The following is a 20325-nucleotide window of genomic DNA, read 5'->3' as shown; positions in this document are numbered from 1 at the left end:
GCTCAGGTGGCGTATTACGGGAGTACCTCAGGCGTGTCAATGCAAGCGTCTGCTTTCCCCGCTGCAAAGCCGCAGACACAGGAGACCATGGTCAGATGGATAACCTGCACCCGCAATAGGGCTGGAGCAAGTTTCAATGGTGCAACTGATGGTGGTTAATAAGGATGCACCAATCGGTATTACAGTGTGCATGGGTGCTAGAAGTGGGAGTCTCAGTAGTTGCACATGCAGCCGCACAGATATATACAAGGGAAGAAGTTTGTAGGCAATTTACATAAGCTTGCAGATCGGCAATTGCCAATAGACGCTGCTGAATGCGACTCAGAATCAGACCCCCCCATATCTGTAACATAAATACATTTTTATAAAACAAAGTAAACCCTGACATGTCAATATATCAAGGACAAGATAAACCTGCCTGGCTATGTCATAACCCATCCTGGTCTGACCCAAACCACACCCATTATTGTAAAAAAAACACTGCACCTTTTGAGATCCTCAAAATAGGACAGCTGCAAGATATGTACATTAATATGGTGAGCATAATTCTCAATATATGTTCCTTCCTTGTAGGTGAATTGACACCAGTACACTGTATTTGTTTCTACCGTAGCACAGAACACTGATATTAAATCATATTGTTTCAGTTTGAAAGCAAATGTATGTTCTGATTTCCATTGTGCAGCTTCCCATTGTTCTCTCCACGGTGACACAGCTATAAGCTAAAGTAAACAACCGGGTGGATTTGTTCTAATTGTTTTATTGCAGCTATGAAGTGAGACTTTGCCTGAGGGGACTGAAAAGTGGATAGTCAGCTATAAAATGTAAAATTCATACAAAACTATGGGGTCTACAGCAGGGGTGGCCAAACAGTCGATCGCGGACATGCGACCAGTCGATCGCGATCCGCCACCCATCCACCCGAAGCCGCGCCTCTCCTGCCTGCCGCCCTGCTCCTCAGTCTGGTCTCCGGCAGTGACAGCAAGTGTATAGCTTAAATCAGGCGCCAGTTCGTTAGCCAATCAGAGCTCGCGGACCGGCGCCTCATTTGAGATATACACGCTGCCTTCACCGCCGGAGATCAGACGGAGAGGCAGGGCGGCAGGCAGGAGAAGCGCGCGCTGCGCTCTCCACACACAGCACGTTGAGCAGTACTATGGGGGCATATCTGGCACTGTGGGGGCATATCTGTATCTGGCACTGTGGGGGCAAATCTAGCATTGTGGGCACATGGCACTGTGGGGGCATATCTGTATCTGGCACTGTGGGGTCATATCTGGCACTGTGGGGGCATATATGTGTAATCTGGCACTGTGGGGGCATATCTGTATCTGGCACTGTGGGGTCATAGCTGGCACTGTGGGCACATGGCACTGTGGGGGCATATCTGTATCTGGCACTGTGGGGGCATATCTGGCAATGTGGGGGCATATCTGGCACTTTGGGGGCATATTTTTATCTGGCACTGTGGGGTCATATGTGGCACTGTGGGGGCAAATCTAGCACTGTGGGGGCCAATCTAGCACTGTGGGGGTCATATCTGGCAATGTGGGCGCATATCTGTAATCTGGCACTGTGAGGGCATATCTGGCACTGTGTGGGGGCATATCTGTAATCTGGCACTGTGGGGGCATATCTGGCACTGTGGGGTCATATCTGTATCTGGCACTGTGGGGGCATATCTGGCACTGTGGGAGCATATGTGTTTGAGGTTTTTACCTGTGGGGGCCAATGTGTTATTTTGTGCGAGACAGCCATTACACTCTGTGCAGCAAGGCTACGTCCCTTTTTTTTTTATACCACGCCCACTTTTTGTTATAACACGCCCACTTTTTTGTTATGCCACGCCCCTTTTGGCGCTATTATTCCACCTAGGTAGATCACAAAAGCTTTTCAGCTTTCAAAGTAGATCGCCGACTCCAAAAGTCTGGCCACCCCTGGTCAACAGTATGTACTAAGCCTTGGACAAAGATAAAGTGGATGGAGATAAAGTACCAGCCAATCAGCTTTTAACTGCCATGTTACAGGCTGTGGGTCTAATTCAGACTGGATTGCTGCAGCGGCAGCGATCGCAGTCTGAAGCCCTTTGCGGAGTGTGCACACGCACCCCAGTGAGGAGCTAAAAACATCTTAGGGCTGCGATCGCCGCTGCCTGATTGACAGGCAGATACGGTTGCAGGGTGGGAGGGGTTAGAACATCGTTGGAGGTGCGCGGACCAGACAACGCAGGCATGTCTGGACCATTGCGGGGGCGGGCCGCGGCTGCGTGACGTCACACGCAACAGCTGCAACCTGGGACGCGGCGGGTAGCAGCCTGCCAGCGCAGCTAGGCTGTGCAGGAGCTGCGCTGGCAGGGAGCTACTCAGCGGGTGCAAAAGGATCACCGCTGTGCAATGCTTTTGCACCCTTGCAGGGGGGGGGTGTAGGGCCTGACATGCGGGGCAGAATAGATGTGCTAAATTCCAACTCTGAATCACCTGTGTTTGAATAATGACAGTTAGGAGTTGGTTGGTTGGTACTTTATATCCGCCCACTTTATCTGTCTCCAGTGCTTAGTACATAGACCCCTATGGCCCAGATTTATCAAGCCTTGGAGAGTGATAAATTGCACAGTGATAAAGACCCACATTCAGCTTCAGTTGCAGTTTTACCATTTTAGCAAAACTGCAACTGGCTGCGATCACAAGGCCGTTCGGCATGTAAATACCCGGCAGCAATGTGACTGCAATGTTATTGCGATTGCATCACTGATTTCTAGAAGCACCCTGCATCCGCAGCCAGGCTCCAAAGGCATCTGCTGCAAGTCCAAGATCGTCCGGAGGCACCCGTACTTCATTCATAACAGGCGGGTGGCCCCCTCCTGCACGAGACGTGGACCGCACTCTGAGCGCTGCCTCTACCATCAGCAGCTGCTTACCAATTGAGAAAACAACCTTACCGGCTGTGGACAGCCTTACCTGCGCCACAGCTGACAGGAGCGTCATAGGAGCGGAAGGACGCGGCCAGATAACAGTACCGGTAAATCCTTTTCTCTTAGTCCGTAGAGAATGCTGGGGACTACAAAAGGACCATGGGGTATAGACGGGATCCGCAGGAGACATAGGCACTTTAAGACTTTAAATGGGTGTGCACTGGCTCCTCCCTCTATGCCCCACCTCCAGACCCTGTGCCCAGGGAGACGGACATTTCGAGGAAAAGGATTTTTGTTAACCAAGGGTGAGATACACACCAGCTCAATCCACAACACACCGTACAACATGGCATTTAACTAAAACCAGTTTACAGCATGAACCAAAAAATCAGCAACAGGCTGATCGAAACCAAAACACAACCTTTGTGTAACAAAAGCAATAACTATGAACAAGTACTGCAGATACAGTCCGCACTGGGACGGGCGCCCAGCATCCTCTACGGACTAAGAGAAAAGGATTTACCGGTAGGTATTAAAATCCCATTTTCTCCTTCGTCCTAGAGGATGCTGGGGACTCCAAAAGGACCATGGGGTTTATACCAAAGCTCCAGACTGGGCGGGAGAGTGCGGATGACTCTGCAGCACCGATTGAGCAAACATGAGGTCCTCATCAGCCAGGGTATCAAACTTGTAGAATTTTGCAAAAGTGTTTGAACCCGACCAAGTAGCGGCTCGGCAAAGTTGTAGTGCCAAGACTCCCCGGGCAGGCACCCAAGATGAGCCCACCTTCCTGGTAGAATGGGCCTTCATTGATTTCGGTAACAGCAATCCAGCCGTAGAATGAGCATGCTGAATCACATTACAGATCCAGCGTGCAATAGTCTGCTTAGAAGCAGAAGCCCCAATCTTGTTGGAAGCATACAGGACAAACAGAGCCTCCGTTTTCCTAATACGAGCCGTTCTGGCTACATACATTTTCAAAGCTCTGACCACATCGAGAGACTTTGAATCAGCCAAAGCTTCAGTAGCCACAGGTACCACAACAGGTTGGTTCATGTGAAACGAAGAAACCACCTTTGGTAGAAATTGTTGACGAGTTCTCAACTCTCTCCTCGTGGAAAATCAAATAGGGGCTTTTGTGAGACAAAGCCGCCAATTCCGACACCCGCCTTGCGGACGCCAAGGCCAATAGCATGACCACTTTCCAAGTGAGAAATTTCAACTCAACCGTTTGTAAAGGTTCAAACCAATGTGACATAAGGAACTGTAACACCACGTTAAGGTCCCATGGTGCCACTGGGGACACAAATGGAGGTTGGATGTGCAGCACGCCTTTCACAAAAGTCTGTACTTCTGGAAGCGAGGCCAATTCCCTTTGAAAGAAAATTGATTAGGCTCCATTAAAGTGCAGATTTCGCCTTACTTCAGGCCCGCATCCACACCTGCTTGTAAAAAATGGAGAAACCGACTCAGCTGAAATTCTTCCGTAGGAGCCTTCTTGGATTGACACCAAGATATATATTTTCTTCAAAATGCTTCGCCGTTACCTCCTTCCTAGCTTTCAATAGAGTGGGGATGACCTCACCGGGAATACCCTTTTGCGCTAGGATTTTGCGTTCAACCGACACGCCGTCAAACGCAACCGCGGTAAGTCTTGGAACACGCACGGCCCTTGCTGTAACAGATCCTCTCTTAGAGGAAGAGGCCAGGGATCTCCTATGAGTAATTCCTGAAGATCCGGATACCAGGCCCTCCGGGGGCCAATCTGGAACAACGAGTATCACCTGAACCCTTGTTCTTCTTATGATCCGTATCACCTTTGGGATGAGTGGAAGTGGAGGGAACACATAGACCGACTGATACACCCACGGTGTCACAAGGGCGTCCACTGCTACTACTTGAGGGTCCCTCGACCTGGAACAATATCTCTGAAGTTTCTTGTTGAGGCAAGACGCCATCATGTCTATTTGAGGAATTCCCCAACGACTAGTCACTTCTGCAAAGACCTCTTGATGAAGAGGTCTGCTGAGGAAGTCTGCTTCCCAGTTGTCCACGCCTGGAATGAAGACCGCCGACAGAGCGCTTGCCTGTTTTCCGCCCAGCATAGAACTTTTGTGGCCTCCGCCATCGCCGCTCTGCTCCTTATTCTGCCCTGGCAGTTTATGTACGCCACTGCTGTTATGTTGTCCGACTGAATCAGGACGGGCAGGCCGCGAAGATGTTCTGCTTGTAGAAGGCCGTTATAGATGGCCCTTAATTCCAGAATGTTTATGTGCAGACAAGCTTCCTGGCTTGACCATTTTCCCTGGAAATTTTGTCCCTGTGTGACTGCTCCCCAACCTCGGAGACTTGCATCCGTGGTTACTAGGATCCAATCTTGGATCCTGAACCTGCGTCCCTCTAGAAGGTGAGAACTCTGGAGCCACCACAGGAGAGAAATCCTGGCCCTGGGAAACAGGCTTATCTTCCGGTGCATGTGTAGGTGAGACCCGGACCACTTGTCCAAGAATTCCCACTGAAAAACCCTGGCATGGAACCTGCCAAACGGGATGGCCTCGTAGGCCGCCACCATCTTCTCCAGCACCCGAGTGCATTGATGAATCGACACTCTTGCCGGTTTCAGAATCCCCTTGACCATGTTCTGTATTTCCAGAGCTTTTTCCATCGGGAGAAAAATTCTCTGCAGCTCCGTGTCCAGAATCATGCCCAAGAACGACATGCGTGTTGTCAGAATCAACTGTGACTTTGGCAAATTTAGGAGCCAACCATGTTGTTGCAGAACTGTCAGGGAGAGCGCAACGTTTTTTAGTAACTGCTCCTTTGATCTCGCCTTTATCAGGAGATCGTCCAAGTACGGGATAATTGCGACACCCTGCTTGCGCAGGAGCACCATCATTTCCGCCTTTACTTTGGTGAAAATCCTCAGGGCCGTGGAAAGACCAAACGGCAACGTCTGAAATTGGTAATGACAATCCTGAACAGCAAACCTCAGGTAAGCCTGATGTGGAGGATATATGGGAAAAAATGTAGGTAAGCATCCTTTATGTCGACTGACACCATAAAATCCCCCCCTTCTAGACTGGAAATCACTGCTCGGAGAGATTCCATCTTGTATTTGAATCTATTCAAATATAGATTGAGGGATTTTAAGTTCAGAATCGGTCTGACCGAGCCATCCGGCTTCGGGACCACGAACAGGCTTGAATAAAACCTTTCTCCCTGTTGTGACGGGGGTACGTGACAATGACTTGCTGTTGACACTGCTTTTGTATTGCAGCGCACACTACTCTTTGAAAAATCGGTGGGGCGGCACGTCTTGAAACTACAGTTTGTATCCTTGGGCCACAATTTCCAGCACCCATGGATCCAGGCCTGAGTGGGCCCAGACCTGACTGAAGAGCTGAAGATGTGCCCCCACCAGTGCGGACTCCCGCAGCGGAGTCCCAGCGTCATGCGGTGGACTTGGTAGAAGCCGGGGAGGACTTCTGCTCCTGGGAACTTCCATTGATGAGTCCATAATGCTCTCCTAGCCGAGATTGCCATGGCATTGGCCCTTGATCCCAAGAGGCCAATATCTCTCGCAGCCTCCCTTAGATAGACTGCAGCGTCCCTGATATGACCCAGCGTAAATAGAACGCTATCCCTATCCAGGGTGTCCAAGTCAGATAAAAAGGTATCTGCCCACTTTTTAATTGCACTACTCACCCATGCCGATGCCACTGCAGGTCTGAGCAGTGTACCCGTAGTGACATAAATAGATTTCAAGGTAGTTTCCTGCTTACGATCCGCAGGATCCTTTAGGGCCGCCGTGTCAGGGGACAGGAGCGCCACCTTCTGGGACAGCCGTGCTAGAGCCTTGTCCACATTGGGGGTCGACTCCCACTTTTTCCTATCCTCAGAGGGAAACGGGTATGCCATAATAATTCTCTTGGGAATCAGCAACTTTTTGTCAGGAATTTCCCAAGCCTTTTCAAAAAGAGTATTCAGTTCATGAGAGGGAGGAAACGTTACCGGAGGTTTCTTGCTGTCACGATCTAGGTAATTCCTTATCAGTATTTACCTTCCAAATGCCTCCTGAGACTGTCCCAGTGTTCCAAGCCTGAATTCCATCTGCACTGTCTGTGTGCAGCACGCTGCATCTCATTGTCTCAAATCTCTTTACTGTGATTCTGGCAGCTTCATGGTTAAAGCTCACATTCAAGTTACAAACAATCTTTCCCTCCAAAAGCTACCATGGACGCAGCCATGTTTTCCTAATCACATGTTACCTTTCAGCCTATCAGCTGCACTCTGCTCTCAGCCTGATTACACAGCAGCTGCACTCTGGTCTCTGGTTAATCAGCCAGCCAATCCCTGCTTCCCAGCAGGTATAAATATCCTGTTCCTGGGGTGGAAAGATGTCAGTGCTTCAATTGTCTTCAGTGATTCCAGTGTGCAGTTCTCCCATGGACTTTCTCTGCAATACAGCCTGACTCCCTGGTGATTACCCTCTACAGTCTACCCTGATTCACCTGTGTCTGAACTCCAGCTTTCCAGCAGCCATTCTGCAGCTCTCCAGAGATCCCCAGCATTACTTCATGCTTCACCTGTGCTTCTAAGTACAATAGTGCATTTCTATCTGCGAACCCCAGCTTCACTCAAAGCTTACCAACGATCCCCAGCATCACTTTATGCTTCACACGTGCTTCTAAGTACAATAGTGCATACCACTTATACTTCAGATTACTGGTCACAACCAGTAATATTTTAGAGACTCACTTGTTACTGTTTTGTTTGGTTGCACATTATCTGACTTTTCGTTTAATAAAAGCACTTAAAGATATTCCTGTTGTCGTGGTCACGCCTTCGGGCATTTGGTATACAGCTTCTACATATGTCCAGAAGTCCTCTCGCACCTCCTACATTCCGGTACCCGTCAGCCCCTGCAACTGAGGCTCCCAGTCACGGTCATCAGCCCTCAGTTGTGACACTTTCCTTTAAACATACAGACCTTTGTCTCAGGAACAGCAGGGTCTTCCGTTATATGTAACACTTCTTTTATTGCCACAATCATGTACTGAATGCTCTTAGCCAGTTTAGGATTCAACCTGGTATCACCATAGTCGACACTGGAGTCCGAATCCGTGTCGGTATCTGTGTCTGCTGTTTGGGTAAACAAACGTTTCTGTGACCCTGAGGGGGTCTGAGTTTGTGACCAAACATCTTCCATGGATTGTCTCCATGCTTGGTTCTGAGACTCAGATTTGTCTAATCTCTTATGCAACTAAGCCACACTTGCATTTAAGACACTCCACATATCTACCCAATCAGCAGTCGGCAGCGCCGACAGAGTCACTCCCACATTCTGCTCTGTCCCCACACCAGCCTCCTACTGGGAAGAGCATTCAGCCTCAGACATGTCGACACACGCGTACCGACACTCACTATCACACTGGGCTATAGGGAACAGACCCACAGTAAGGCCCGACAGAGAGGGAGTTTGCCAGCTCACACCCAGTGCCTCACCCGGTCTGAAGGAATATACAATGCCCCAGACCTTGCAGCGCTTATATATATATATATTCAACACCAAAAATGCTGTGCCCCGCCCCCATTTTTGCACCCTGTTACTTGTGACAGAAGTGAAGGGCCAGGACCAGCGTCTCTGCAGTGAAGAGAAAAGATGGCGCTAAGAAGAGCTGGAAGGACGAACCTCTGCCCCCTAAATGGTGCGCTTGTGTCCCGCTTATTTTTATACTGGCGGGGGTCTGTATACAGTGCCTGTGCACTGTATACCTCTGTGCCAGATCTTAAAAGAGGTTTTATTGCTGCCCAGGGTGCCCCCCCTGCGCCCTGCACCCGTGTAGTGCCGTTTGAGAGCGGGAGCAATGGCGCGCAGCGCGACCGCAGCGCGGTACCTCCAAGACTGATGTCTTCTGCCGCCTTCACTGAAGTCTTCTTTGCTTCAGTTACTCACCCGGCTTCTCTCTTCTGGATCTGTGAGGGGGACGGTGGCGCGGCTCCGGGAACAAGCAGCTAGGCTATACCAAGTGATCAGACCCTCTGGAGCTAATGGTGTCCAGTAGCCTAACAAGCAGAGCCTTTAACTCACAGAAGTAGGACCGCTTCTCTCCCCTCAGCCCCACCAAGCAGGGAGCCTGTTGCCAGCAGTGCTCCCTGAAAACAATAAACCTAACAGAAAGTCTTTTCTAGAGAAACTCTGTAGAGCTCCCCTAGTGTGTGTCCAGTCTCTCTGGGCACAGAATCTAACTGAGGTCTGGAGGAGGGGCATAGAGGGAGGAGCCAGTTCACACCCATTTAAAGTCTTAAAGTGCCCATGTCTCCTGCAGATCCCGTCTATACTCCATGGTCCTTTTGGAGTCCCCAGCATCCTCTAGGACGAAGGAGAAACACAGCTTACGCTTAGAACATCCCGTGTGCACCATAGCTTTTCTAATTGATGGACTGGTAAGCTCTGCCTTAATCATCTAATTTATGACTGCGACTCTATGGACATTGGACACCAATCTTAATTATTTAAACCAGGAATCTGGATTCCTATGTGGATGGACAAACTGTTAAATTATATTCACAAGTAATGATCCTAACATTGGGTGCTATAAAAATTGTGAATTTATATATATATATTTTTTAACATATGTTTATGACACGATGTGGCGACTGTGTTTGAGATTTTATGTGTAAGTACATTCTGTTTCATTAATATAACATAATAAAAGGAATTGAAAAGGGATACTTTGTTCTTAAATAATGTGTTGCATGTTGATTCAGCTGTAATTGAGTACCAGGTATTACCAATTTCTGGTTCTATTAGCGCAGTAGCCATATATACATTCCATGAAGCAAATGAGACTATTTGTGTGATAAATGCTGTGGACATTTTTGTTTCTGGATGAATAAATAAAAATGTATTGTTCTCACCTTAGAGGATTTCTGGAGAAAAATACAGTAAAGGCGGGTACACACTATGCGATTCAGGACTGCCGGTGATGAACGCTTTAACAAGCCCTGAAGACTAATGAAATTTTTTTTTTTTAAATCTTGCAGTAGATTTTCATAATTAATGCATTAAAGGGTTATTGGGGAGATGTATCAAATCCTGAAAACAGATAAATTGGATAGAGATAAAGTACCAGCCAATCCGCTCATGTCATTATTCAAACACATCCTGTAATATGGCAGTAAAGCCCTATACACACTAGACGAGAAAGTAAAAATCTTGCTCAGAAGGGCCAATCTGAGCAAGATCTTTCACAATATCGTCTAGTGTGTACGCCAATGTCGTTAACGATGCGCGCTCCCGCGCATTGTTAACGACACCCTCACTCATCTGAACATGTACAGACGAGGGAGGTCCTTGTTAACGACAGCCATGCTTAGAGCATGGCCGTCGTTCCCCCATGCCATCGCTACCCTTCCCCGCTGGCATCAGCAAGTGTGTATGCACTTGCCGATGCCGGTACCCCCGCCGCTGCCAATATCGGCGTCGGCGGGGGCTCGTTTAGTGTGTACTGGGATTTGTAGCCGATTGGTACTTTATCTCTCTCTAAGGTTTGCTACAACTCCCCCTAATACTTAACTATTGGGAATGAATAAATAATAATTGAATAAGGCATCACCCAACACTTGTAGTACTCATGTTTAATCAGCTGTTATGCCATAACAGTATGCATTTGTGAAAAGTAATACAGCCAGCCTCTTCAATTGAAATAAAAAAATAATAAATACAAGAAAATTATCGATTGCTCTCTTTGTTGGGTTTTGAAGTACCCCACCATAGATAAATTAGCCTCTGCAACTACAGCCCTGCTTGAGGGTAGAAAACAATATATACAACCATTTCCCATATAACATTTTTGCACAAAATTACTGCTTAGGCAATCTGCAGACATATTACTGGCCAGATAACTTACGCCTGCCAATCATGTTCCCTCAGCCCGTATTTTCTTCCAATTGGTAATGGTTAGAAAGGCAACATTAGACGTAAACAATGCCCAAGAGTATGGACTGTCTATTGTTATTAATGTTCTATAGGCCAGATGTTAATAAAATACTTCAATAATAAATAGTATAGTAATTTAGATAATACATATTAATAAATAATGTAGTAATATAGATAATGCAAGATGATGCATGGCATTAAATATTTACTATATTTTTCATACAGTGACTAAGTAAAGGGGGGTACTCACGGAGCGATCGCTGCTTAAAATCTAAGCAATCTGACTAGATTGCTTAGATTTTAAGCACGATCGCTCCGTGTGTAGCCCCCACAGCGATAGCGATGCGCAGCCCCGCGCATCGCTATCGCTGCTGCTAGATTGGCCTGCATGCAGGCCAATCTAGCGGGTCGTTCACTTCACCCGCTGGGTGAAGTGAGCGGCCCCCACGTCTCACCCCGCACGCTCAGCACACATCGCGCTGTGCTGAGCGCCGGGAGAGATGTGTGCTGAGCGGTTCGCTCAGCACACATCTCTCTGACATCGGCCAGTGAGTACTGGCCTTAAGGGTTAAGCCCAGCATTGTGTTCCTTTATCAATCAGAGATAGTGGACGAAACAAAATTGCAACATATGGGGATCACCAAGCAAATTAAAAGCAGTTGCTTCCAAACAAGTGTGGCTTATGTATTAATTAAGCAAATCAATTCTCAGTTTGGTCATGGTCAGGTGTAAATATGCTGAGCTCACCTGGTTGCTTATAATTACTACTATTACTATGTATAATATATATATATAGCATCAGCATATTTTGCAGTACTTTACAACTGAGAACAAGCACAGTAATGAAACAAAACTGGGAAATAATAAACAGACAAAGGGGTAAGGTGGCCCTGCTCGCAAGCTTACAACCTATACAAGATATGCCTAGCATGGCTTCAAGAAAAGACCACAGTGCATTTTAAAGAGGGGTGATTGTTGGTGCGCGTTTCGTGTTAGCTTCCGTGACCAAGACAGCTGCGCTTACTAATGTATTACAGGTGACGTCAGCATGGAACTCCAAGGGATAAACGTCACAAGCAAGAAACCAACATTGGGGAGAAACAAGTATCCCAGGATTCTGATAACCCAGCGTTAATTTGTAGTGCACTGCAAAAGAGGCCAGCCGATGCATATCAACCGGCTGAAAATGTCAAGGTGTGGTGCAAGAAGCCGGTGTCATCAAACACGCCAACAAAAATACTACTGGAGAGGACATCATGGTCGGGTTATGGTGCATTAAGAAAACCTCCACCCATTGTTTCCAACAGTGAAGGATTCTAGTGGTTCCATTAGGTTGTAGAGCACATTTTTCTGGCCCGGTTGGGTGCACTGATTCCCTTGAAAGACAAGTTCAATGTTTATTATTACGAAATGGTAGTGAGAGACCATCTTCACCTTGTGTTTCAGTGCATCTTTCCTGGTTGGACGGGTGTCCTCCAGGATGTCAACAGTTCCACAAACAAAGCATGTTTGGTTGTTCAATGGACTAATGACCATTACGCTGATGTTAACCATATGCCATGGCCTTGTAAGTCACCAGATTTGACTCTACTTCAGTAGTTATGAGACCTTCCGGTAGTAGTCTAAGGAAACGCTCTTCCTCCACCATCATTGCACAGGCACATGCAGTGATTTTCTGGTGGAAGAATGGTGCCACAAAACCTCCTGCAGAGTGCCATATGGCATACAGGCTGTACTGCGTGCATGTGGTGGCGCAATTGCCTTTGCAACTTTACTGTATATTGCTTTTTCCTTTTGTTTACTACCTGTAATTATTGTGTCTGGTTTAGCTGGGTTAAATTAAGAGTATAATATCCTCATACTACAGTGTGCAGCACAGATTAGTATTATTATGTGTCTCCTATTTAAGTTTCAAGTTCTAGGATTGAACTCATGTGACCAACCTATCTATGCCTTAAACGTTCCTGATTCCTTCTGCCTATCTTCCCTACCCTGTGCCTGCGCTCTCTCTACGTCTCATAGCTCACTGCTCTCAGCCGATGCCTCGGCCTGGCTGACCAACTTCTCTCTCTCTCTCTGCAACTTCCGCAGATCCCTCAAGCTCCTCACTGCCCAGACCGACAGCTCATTCAGAAGGTGATAACCTCTGACCTTCATTTCAAACACACTTCCCGATGGTCTGTCTACCTCATCTGTGTCCCCGGCGCACTCCTTTAGGCCCATGGTTCCCCCAAGGTGCTCCAGCTGTGCCCTCAGGGCTGACACTTTCATCAGCATGCCCCGGAGACCCTCGTGCAGATCACTCTCTTCTTCCAGCAGGCTCTCGCCTTGCTCTGCTATCACTTGCATTAGCTGTTTCTCTAGGACCATGTAGGCAGAGATGTTAGCCAATAACCGCTCCTCTGTGGCCATCTCCGCCCAGCTGCCGGACCCCATGGTTGCACTCCCCCCAGGCGGATCAAAGTTCATGTTGTTAAATCCATGTGTCTCAACCTAATGGGGAAAAAAAGTGTTAGAAAATGTACCTGAATTACATTGCTGGAATATATAGGAGATGTTGTTATGTGGATAAAGTACTGATGTCGTCACTTTGCAGTAAGGAAGTTCTGATGTCATCTCTCCACGGGATGCAGTTAATTTGCAAGCTGTCGGAATCTGGTGGTCAGGATACTGGCGCTGGAATCCCGACTGTCAACAATGACGCCAGCCGGAATCCTGGCACACAGGGCCTATTCCCACTCGTGGGTGTCCACGACACCCATAGAGTGGGAATAAAACCTGTGGAAAGCGCAGCGAGCCCGCAAGGGGACTCTTTGCGCTCGCCCCACTGCCGGCCGTAAATCATTCCGAACCCCTTTCCACTATTCAGTGGATAGCATAGCCCCTACTGCATCTTATAATGCATATCTAGCTAGTGCGGAGTTCCACTATATAAAAGCACATGCGAGTTGCTACAGGTAACAGAAATTGAATATGAAATCTAATATCTGAAATTGTTGGGCTGGGTTAGAAATTATAACACAGATTTTACCATATTGACAAAGTGATGACATTAGAACTCACGAATTATCTAGATAATTAGTTTCAGGAGTTTATAATATATTGGCATCATTTTTGTACTACAAAGATAAAACCAAGCACAACAGAGATTTGTGGCCGAGTTTGTGGCCTGATGTTGTATATGGTTTCAGAATTACTCATTATGGGATATTGACGAAGAAAGTACAATTGTGAAAAAAGTCATGGCAATCTTGTGCATCTATAGAGGAAGGAGGCAGGGCCCTAGTTTGCACACCATAGTTAAGTAATGATGTGCTACTCTGCTTGAGACTTGATACAGTATACAAGGGGAAAAAAGTTGCAGGTGCACTATCTCACACCAGCTCAACTTGTAATAACCAAAGACATTTAGCATAATCCTGGCCAGGGCTATGAGCTTACCCACCGTGCCAAGGTAGCCTCTCAATGGGTAAGTCCCTAACACTAACTATAGGGGTTCAGGTCCGGGGGGCAGGACACCCCAGAGCCACCCAGCCAGACAACCCCAGGGCGCCGCAAGAGTGATACAAATAATACGATTTTACTTACCGGTAAATCTATTTCTCGTAGTCCGTAGAGGATGCTGGGGACTCCGTAAGGACCATGGGGATAGACGGGCTCCGCAGGAGACATGGGCACTTTAAGAAAGAATTTAGTACCTGGTGTGCACTGGCTCCTCCCTCTATGCCCCTCCTCCAGACCTCAGTTAGAGAAACTGTGCCCAGAGGAGATGGACAGTACGAGGAAAGGATTTTGTTAATCCAAGGGCAAGATTCATACCAGCCACACCAATCACACCGTATAACTTGTGATAACTACCCAGTTAACAGTATGAAAACAACATATCATCAGTTCAAGACCGATGCAACTATAACATAACCCTTATTGAAGCCATAACTATATACACGTATTGCAAAAGTAGTTCGCACTTGGGACGGGCGCCCAGCATCCTCTACGGACTACGAGAAATAGATTTACCGGTAAGTAAAATCTTATTTTCTCTAACGTCCTAGAGGATGCCGGGTACTCCGTAAGGACCATGGGGATTATACCAAAGCTCCCAAACGGGCGGGAGAGTGCGGATGACTCTGCAGCACCGATTAAGCAAACAAGAGGTCCTCCTCAGCCAGGGTATCAAACTTGTAGAATTTTGCAAAAGTGTTTGAACCCGACCAAGTAGCAGCTCGACACAGCTGTAGTGCCGAGACCCCCCCGGGCAGCCGCCCAAGAAGAGCCCACCTTCCTAGTGGAATGGGCCTTGACCGATTTTGGTAACGGCAAACCAGCCATAGAATGCGCTTGCTGAATCGTGTTACAAATCCAGCGAGCAATAGCCTGCTTTGAAGCAGGGGCACCAATCTTGTTGGATGCATACAGGACAAACAGCGCTTCAGTTTTCCTGACTCTAGCCGTTCTGGCTACGTAAATTTTCAAAGCCCTGACCACCTCAAGTAACTCGGAATCCTCCAAGTCACGTGTAGCCACAGGCACCACAATAGGTTGGTTCATATGAAAAGATGAAACCACTTTTGGCAGAAATTGCGAACGGGTTTGCAATTCTGCTCTATCCAAATGGAAAACCAAATAGGGGCTTTTATGTCACAAAGCCGCTAATTCAGTCACTCGCCTAGCCGAAGCCAAGGCTAATAACATGACCACCTTCCACGTGAGATATTTCAACTCCACCGTTTTAAGTGGTTCAAACCAGTGTGACTTTAGGAAATTTAACACCACGTTAAGATCCCAAGGTGCCACCGGAGGCACAAAAGGAGGCTGAATATGCAGCACTCCCTTTACAAAAGTCTGAACTTCTGGGAGAGAAGCCAATTCTTTTTGAAAGAAAATGGATAGGGCCGAAATCTGGACCTTAATGGAACCTAATTTAAGGCCCAAATTCACTCCAGTTTGTAGGAAGTGAAGGAAACGGCCCAGATGGAATTCTTCCGTAGGAGCATTCTTGGTCTCACACCAAGAAACATATTTTCGCCATATACGGTGATAATGTTTTGCTGTTACTTCCTTCCTAGCCTTTATCAGCGTAGGAATAACCTCAACTGGAATGCCTTTTTCTGCTAGGATCCGGCGTTCAACCGCCATGCCGTCAAACGCAGCCGCGGTAAGTCTTGGAACAGACAGGGTCCCTGTTGCAACAGGTTTTGTCTTAGAGGAAGAGGCCACGGATCTTCTGTGAGCAGTTCCTGCAGATCTGGATACCAGGTCCGTCTTGGCCAATCTGGAACAATGAGGATCGTTCTCACTCCTTTTCTTCTTATTATCCTCAACACCTTTGGTATGAGAGGAAGAGGAGGAAATACATAGACTGACCGGAACACCCACGGTGTCACTCCCTGAGGGTCTCTTGACCTGGCGCAATACGTCTGTAGCTTTTTGTTGAGGCGGGACGCCATCATGTCTATCTGTGGCAGTTCCCACCGACTCACAATCTGTGCGAAGACTTCTGGATGAAGTCCCCACTCTCCCGGGTGTAGGTCGTGTCTGCTGAGGAAGTCTGCTTCCCAGTTGTCCACTCCCGGAATGAACACTGCTGACAGTGTGCTTACATGATTCTCCGCCCAGCGAAGAATTCTGGTGGCTTCCGCCATTGCCACTCTGCTCCTTGTACCGCCTTGGCGGTTTACATGAGCCACTGCGGTGATGTTGTCTGACTGGATCAGAACTGGCGTTGTATATTGCCCTTAGCTCCAGGATATTGATGTGAAGACAAGTCTCTTGACTTGACCAAAGACCCTGGAAATTTCTTCCCTGTGTGACTGCTCCCCAACCTCGGAGGCTTGCGTCCGTGGTCACCAGGATCCAGTCCTGAATGCCGAATCTGCGGCCCTCGAGAAGGTGAGCACTCTGCAGCCACCACAGTAGTGACACCCTGGCCCTGGGGGACAGGGTGATTAACCGATGCATCTGAAGATGTGACCCGGACCACTTGTCCAGTAGGTCCCATTGGAAAGTCCTCGCATGGAACCTGCCGAAGGGAATGGCCTCGTATGACGCCACCATCTTTCCCAGGACTCGAGTGCAATGATGCACTGACACCTGTTTTGGTTTCAATAGGTTCTTGACCAGATTCATGAGTTCCTGGGCCTTCTCTATCGGGAGATAAACCCTCTTCTGGTCCGTGTCCAGAATAATGCCCAAGGGCAGACGAGTCGTAGGAACCAACTGCGACTTTGGAATATTGAGAATCCAGCCGTGTTGCTGTAACACTTTCAGTGAAAGAGATACACTGTTCAGCAACTGCTCTCTTGATCTCGCTTTTATGAGGAGATCGTCCAAGTACGGGATAATTGTGACACCTTGCCTCTGCAGGAGCACCATCATTTCCGCCATTACCTTGGTGAAAATCCTCGGGGCCGTTGAGAGACCAAACGGCAACGTCTGAAATTGGTAATGACAATCCTGTACCGCAAATCTTAGGTACGCCTGATGAGGTGGATAAATGGGGACATGAAGGTACGCATCCTTTATGTCCAGTGACACCATAAAATCCCCCCCTTCCAGGCTTGCGATGACCGCTCTTAGCGATTCCATCTTGAACTTGAACCTTTTCAAGTATAGGTTCAGAGATTTTAAATTCAATATGGGTCTGACCGTACCGTCCGGTTTCGGGACTACAAACATGGTCGAATAATAACCCCTTCCCTGTTGAAGGAGGGGAACCTTGACCACCACCTGCTGAAGATACAATTTTTGTATTGCGTTTAACACTATGTCCCTCTCTTGGGGGGAAGATGGTAGGGCCGATTTGAAATAGCGGAGAGGAGGCACCTTTTCGAATTCCAGCTTGTAACCCTGAGACACAATTTCTATCGCCCAAGGATCCACCTGGGAGTGAACCCACATGTGGCTAAAATTCCGAAGACGTGCCCCCACAGGGCCCGGCTCCGCCAGTGGAGCCCCAGCGGCATGCGGTGGATTTTGTAGAGGCCGGTGAGGACTTCTGTTCCTGGGAACTTGCTGCGTTGTGCAGCTTCTTTCCTCTGCCCCTACCTCTGGCAAGAAAGGACGCACCTCGGACTTTCTTGTTTCTTTGTGAACGAAAGGACTGCATTTGATAATGCAGTGCTCTCTTAGGCTGTGAGGGAACATAAGGCAAAAAATTTGACTTTCCAGCTGTAGCTGTGGAGACCAGGTCCGAGAGACCTTCCCCGAACAATTCCTCACCCCTGTAAGGTAAAACCTCCATATGCCTTTTTGAGTCGGCATCACCTGTCCATTGCCGAGTCCACAGGACCCTTCTGGCAGAAATCGATATAGCGTTTATTCTAGAACCCAGTAGACTAATGTCTCTTTGAGCATCTCTCATATATAGGACAGCGTCTTTAATATGCCCCAGGGTCAATAATACAGTATCCTTATCTAGGGTATCCAATTCCTCAGATAAGGTATCCGTCCATGCCGCTACAGCACTACACACCCAGGCCGACGCAATTGCCGGTCTTAGTAAGGTACCCGAATGTGTATAAATGGACTTCAGGTAACCTCCTGTTTGCGATCAGCAGCATCTTTGAGGGTAGCCGTATCCTGGGATGGCAGGGCTACCTTTTTGGATAAGCGTGTTAAAGCTTTGTCCACCCTAGGGGAGGATTACCATCGTAGCCTATCCGTTGACGGGAAAGGATAACGCCATAAGAATCCGTTTGGAAATCTGCATTTTCTTATCTGGAGATTCCCAAGCTTTTTCACATAACTCATTCAGTTCATGTGAGGGGGGAAAAGTTACCTCAGGCTTCTTTCCCTTATACATATACACCCTCGTATCAGGGACAGGGGTTTCCTCTGTGATGTGCAAAACATCCTTTATTCTATAATCATATATCGAAGGGATTAAGCCAATTTTGGCTGTAACTTTGCATCATCGTAATCGACACTGGAGTCAGAATCCATGTCGGTATCTGTGTCAACAATTTGGGATAGTGGGTGCTTATGAGACCCTGACGGTCCCTGCGACAGAGGGTCAGGCACGGGTTGAGACCCTGACTGTCCCAATGCATCAGCCTTGTCAAATCTTCTATGCAAGGAATTAACATTATCATTTAAAAGCTTCCACATATCCATCCAATCAGGTGTCGGCGCCGTCGGCGGAGACACCACATTCATTTGCTCCCGCTCCTCTCCCACATAGCCTTCCTCATCAGACATGTCGACACAAGCGTACCGATACACCACACACACACACACAGGGAATGTCCTTTCTGAAGACAGTTCCCCCACAAGGCCCTTTGGAGAGATAGAGAGAGAGTATGCCAGCACACACCCCAGCGCTATAATATCCCAGGATAACACAGTAACTTAATGTTAACCCAGTAGCTGCTGTATGTATAGTTTTTGCGCCTAATTATGTGCCCCCCCCCCTCTCTTTTCAACCCTCTTCTACCGTGTATCAGCAGGGGAGAGTCCGGGAAGCTTCCTCTCAGCGGTGCTGTGGAGAAAAAATGGCGCTGGTGAGTGCTGAGGGAGAAGCCCCGCCCCCTCGACGGCGGGCTTCTGTCCAGCTTATACAGTAATTTTGGCAGGGGCTCATACGTATATACAGTGCCCAGCTGTATATATGTGTACTTTTGCCAACATGAAGTCCCAAATGCTGCCCAGGGCGCCCCCCCCTGCGCCCTGCACCCTTACAGTGACCGCAGTATGTGAGGTGTGTGGAGCAATGGCGCACAGCTGCAGTGCTGTGCGTTACCTCTAGTGAAGATCATGAAGTCTTCTGCCGCCTGTGAAGTCTTCTTTTCTTCTCATACTCACCCGGCTTCTATCTTCCGGCTCTGCGAGGGGGATGGCGGCGCGGCTCTGGGACGGATGGCGAGGGTGAGATCCTGCGTACCAATCCCTCTGGAGCTAATGGTGTCCAGTAGCCTAAGAAGCAGGACCTAGCTTCAGAGAGTAGGGCTGCTTCTCTCCCCTCAGTCCCTCGATGCAGGGAGTCTGTTGCCAGCAGAGCTCCCTGAAAATAAAAAAAATAAGAATTTACTTACCGATAATTCTATTTCTCATAGTCCGTAGTGGATGCTGGGGACTCCGAAAGGACCATGGGGAATAGCGGCTCCGCAGGAGACTGGGCACAAAAGTAAAAGCTTTAGGACTACCTGGTGTGCACTGGCTCCTCCCCCTATGACCCTCCTCCAAGCCTCAGTTAGGATACTGTGCCCGGACGAGCGTACACAATAAGGAAGGATTTTGAATCCCGGGTAAGACTCATACCAGCCACACCAATCACACCGTACAACTTGTGATCTGAACCCAGTTAACAGCATGATAACAGAGGAGCCTCTGAAAAGATGGCTCACAACAATAATAACCCGATTTTTGTAACAATAACTATGTACAAGTATTGCAGACAATCCGCACTTGGGATGGGCGCCCAGCATCCACTACGGACTATGAGAAATAGAATTATCGGTAAGTAAATTCTTATTTT

At 48.0% G+C, this 20325-nt stretch overlaps 1 protein-coding gene across 5 annotated transcripts in view; it reads right to left on the bottom strand.

The window, feature by feature from the left end:
* Window positions 1-10547: 10547 nt before the first annotated feature.
* Window positions 10548-20325, bottom strand: part of LOC135054972 (ciliary neurotrophic factor-like) — a 71536-nt gene continuing 61758 nt past the window's right edge. For all 5 annotated transcript variants that reach the window (XM_063958487.1, XM_063958486.1, XM_063958484.1 and 2 more), the window contains one exon: window positions 10548-13346. In XM_063958487.1, coding sequence (XP_063814557.1) covers window positions 12870-13346 — 477 coding nt within the window. In that variant the 3' untranslated portion in view covers window positions 10548-12869. The remainder of the gene's footprint in view (window positions 13347-20325) is intronic.

Source organism: Pseudophryne corroboree, chromosome 3 (genome assembly GCF_028390025.1).
Source record: "Pseudophryne corroboree isolate aPseCor3 chromosome 3, aPseCor3.hap2, whole genome shotgun sequence".
Classification (NCBI taxonomy): Eukaryota; Metazoa; Chordata; class Amphibia; order Anura; family Myobatrachidae; genus Pseudophryne; species Pseudophryne corroboree.
The sequence above is the reverse complement of the archived record's forward strand: the minus strand, read 5'-3'. Positions and strand labels throughout refer to the sequence as shown.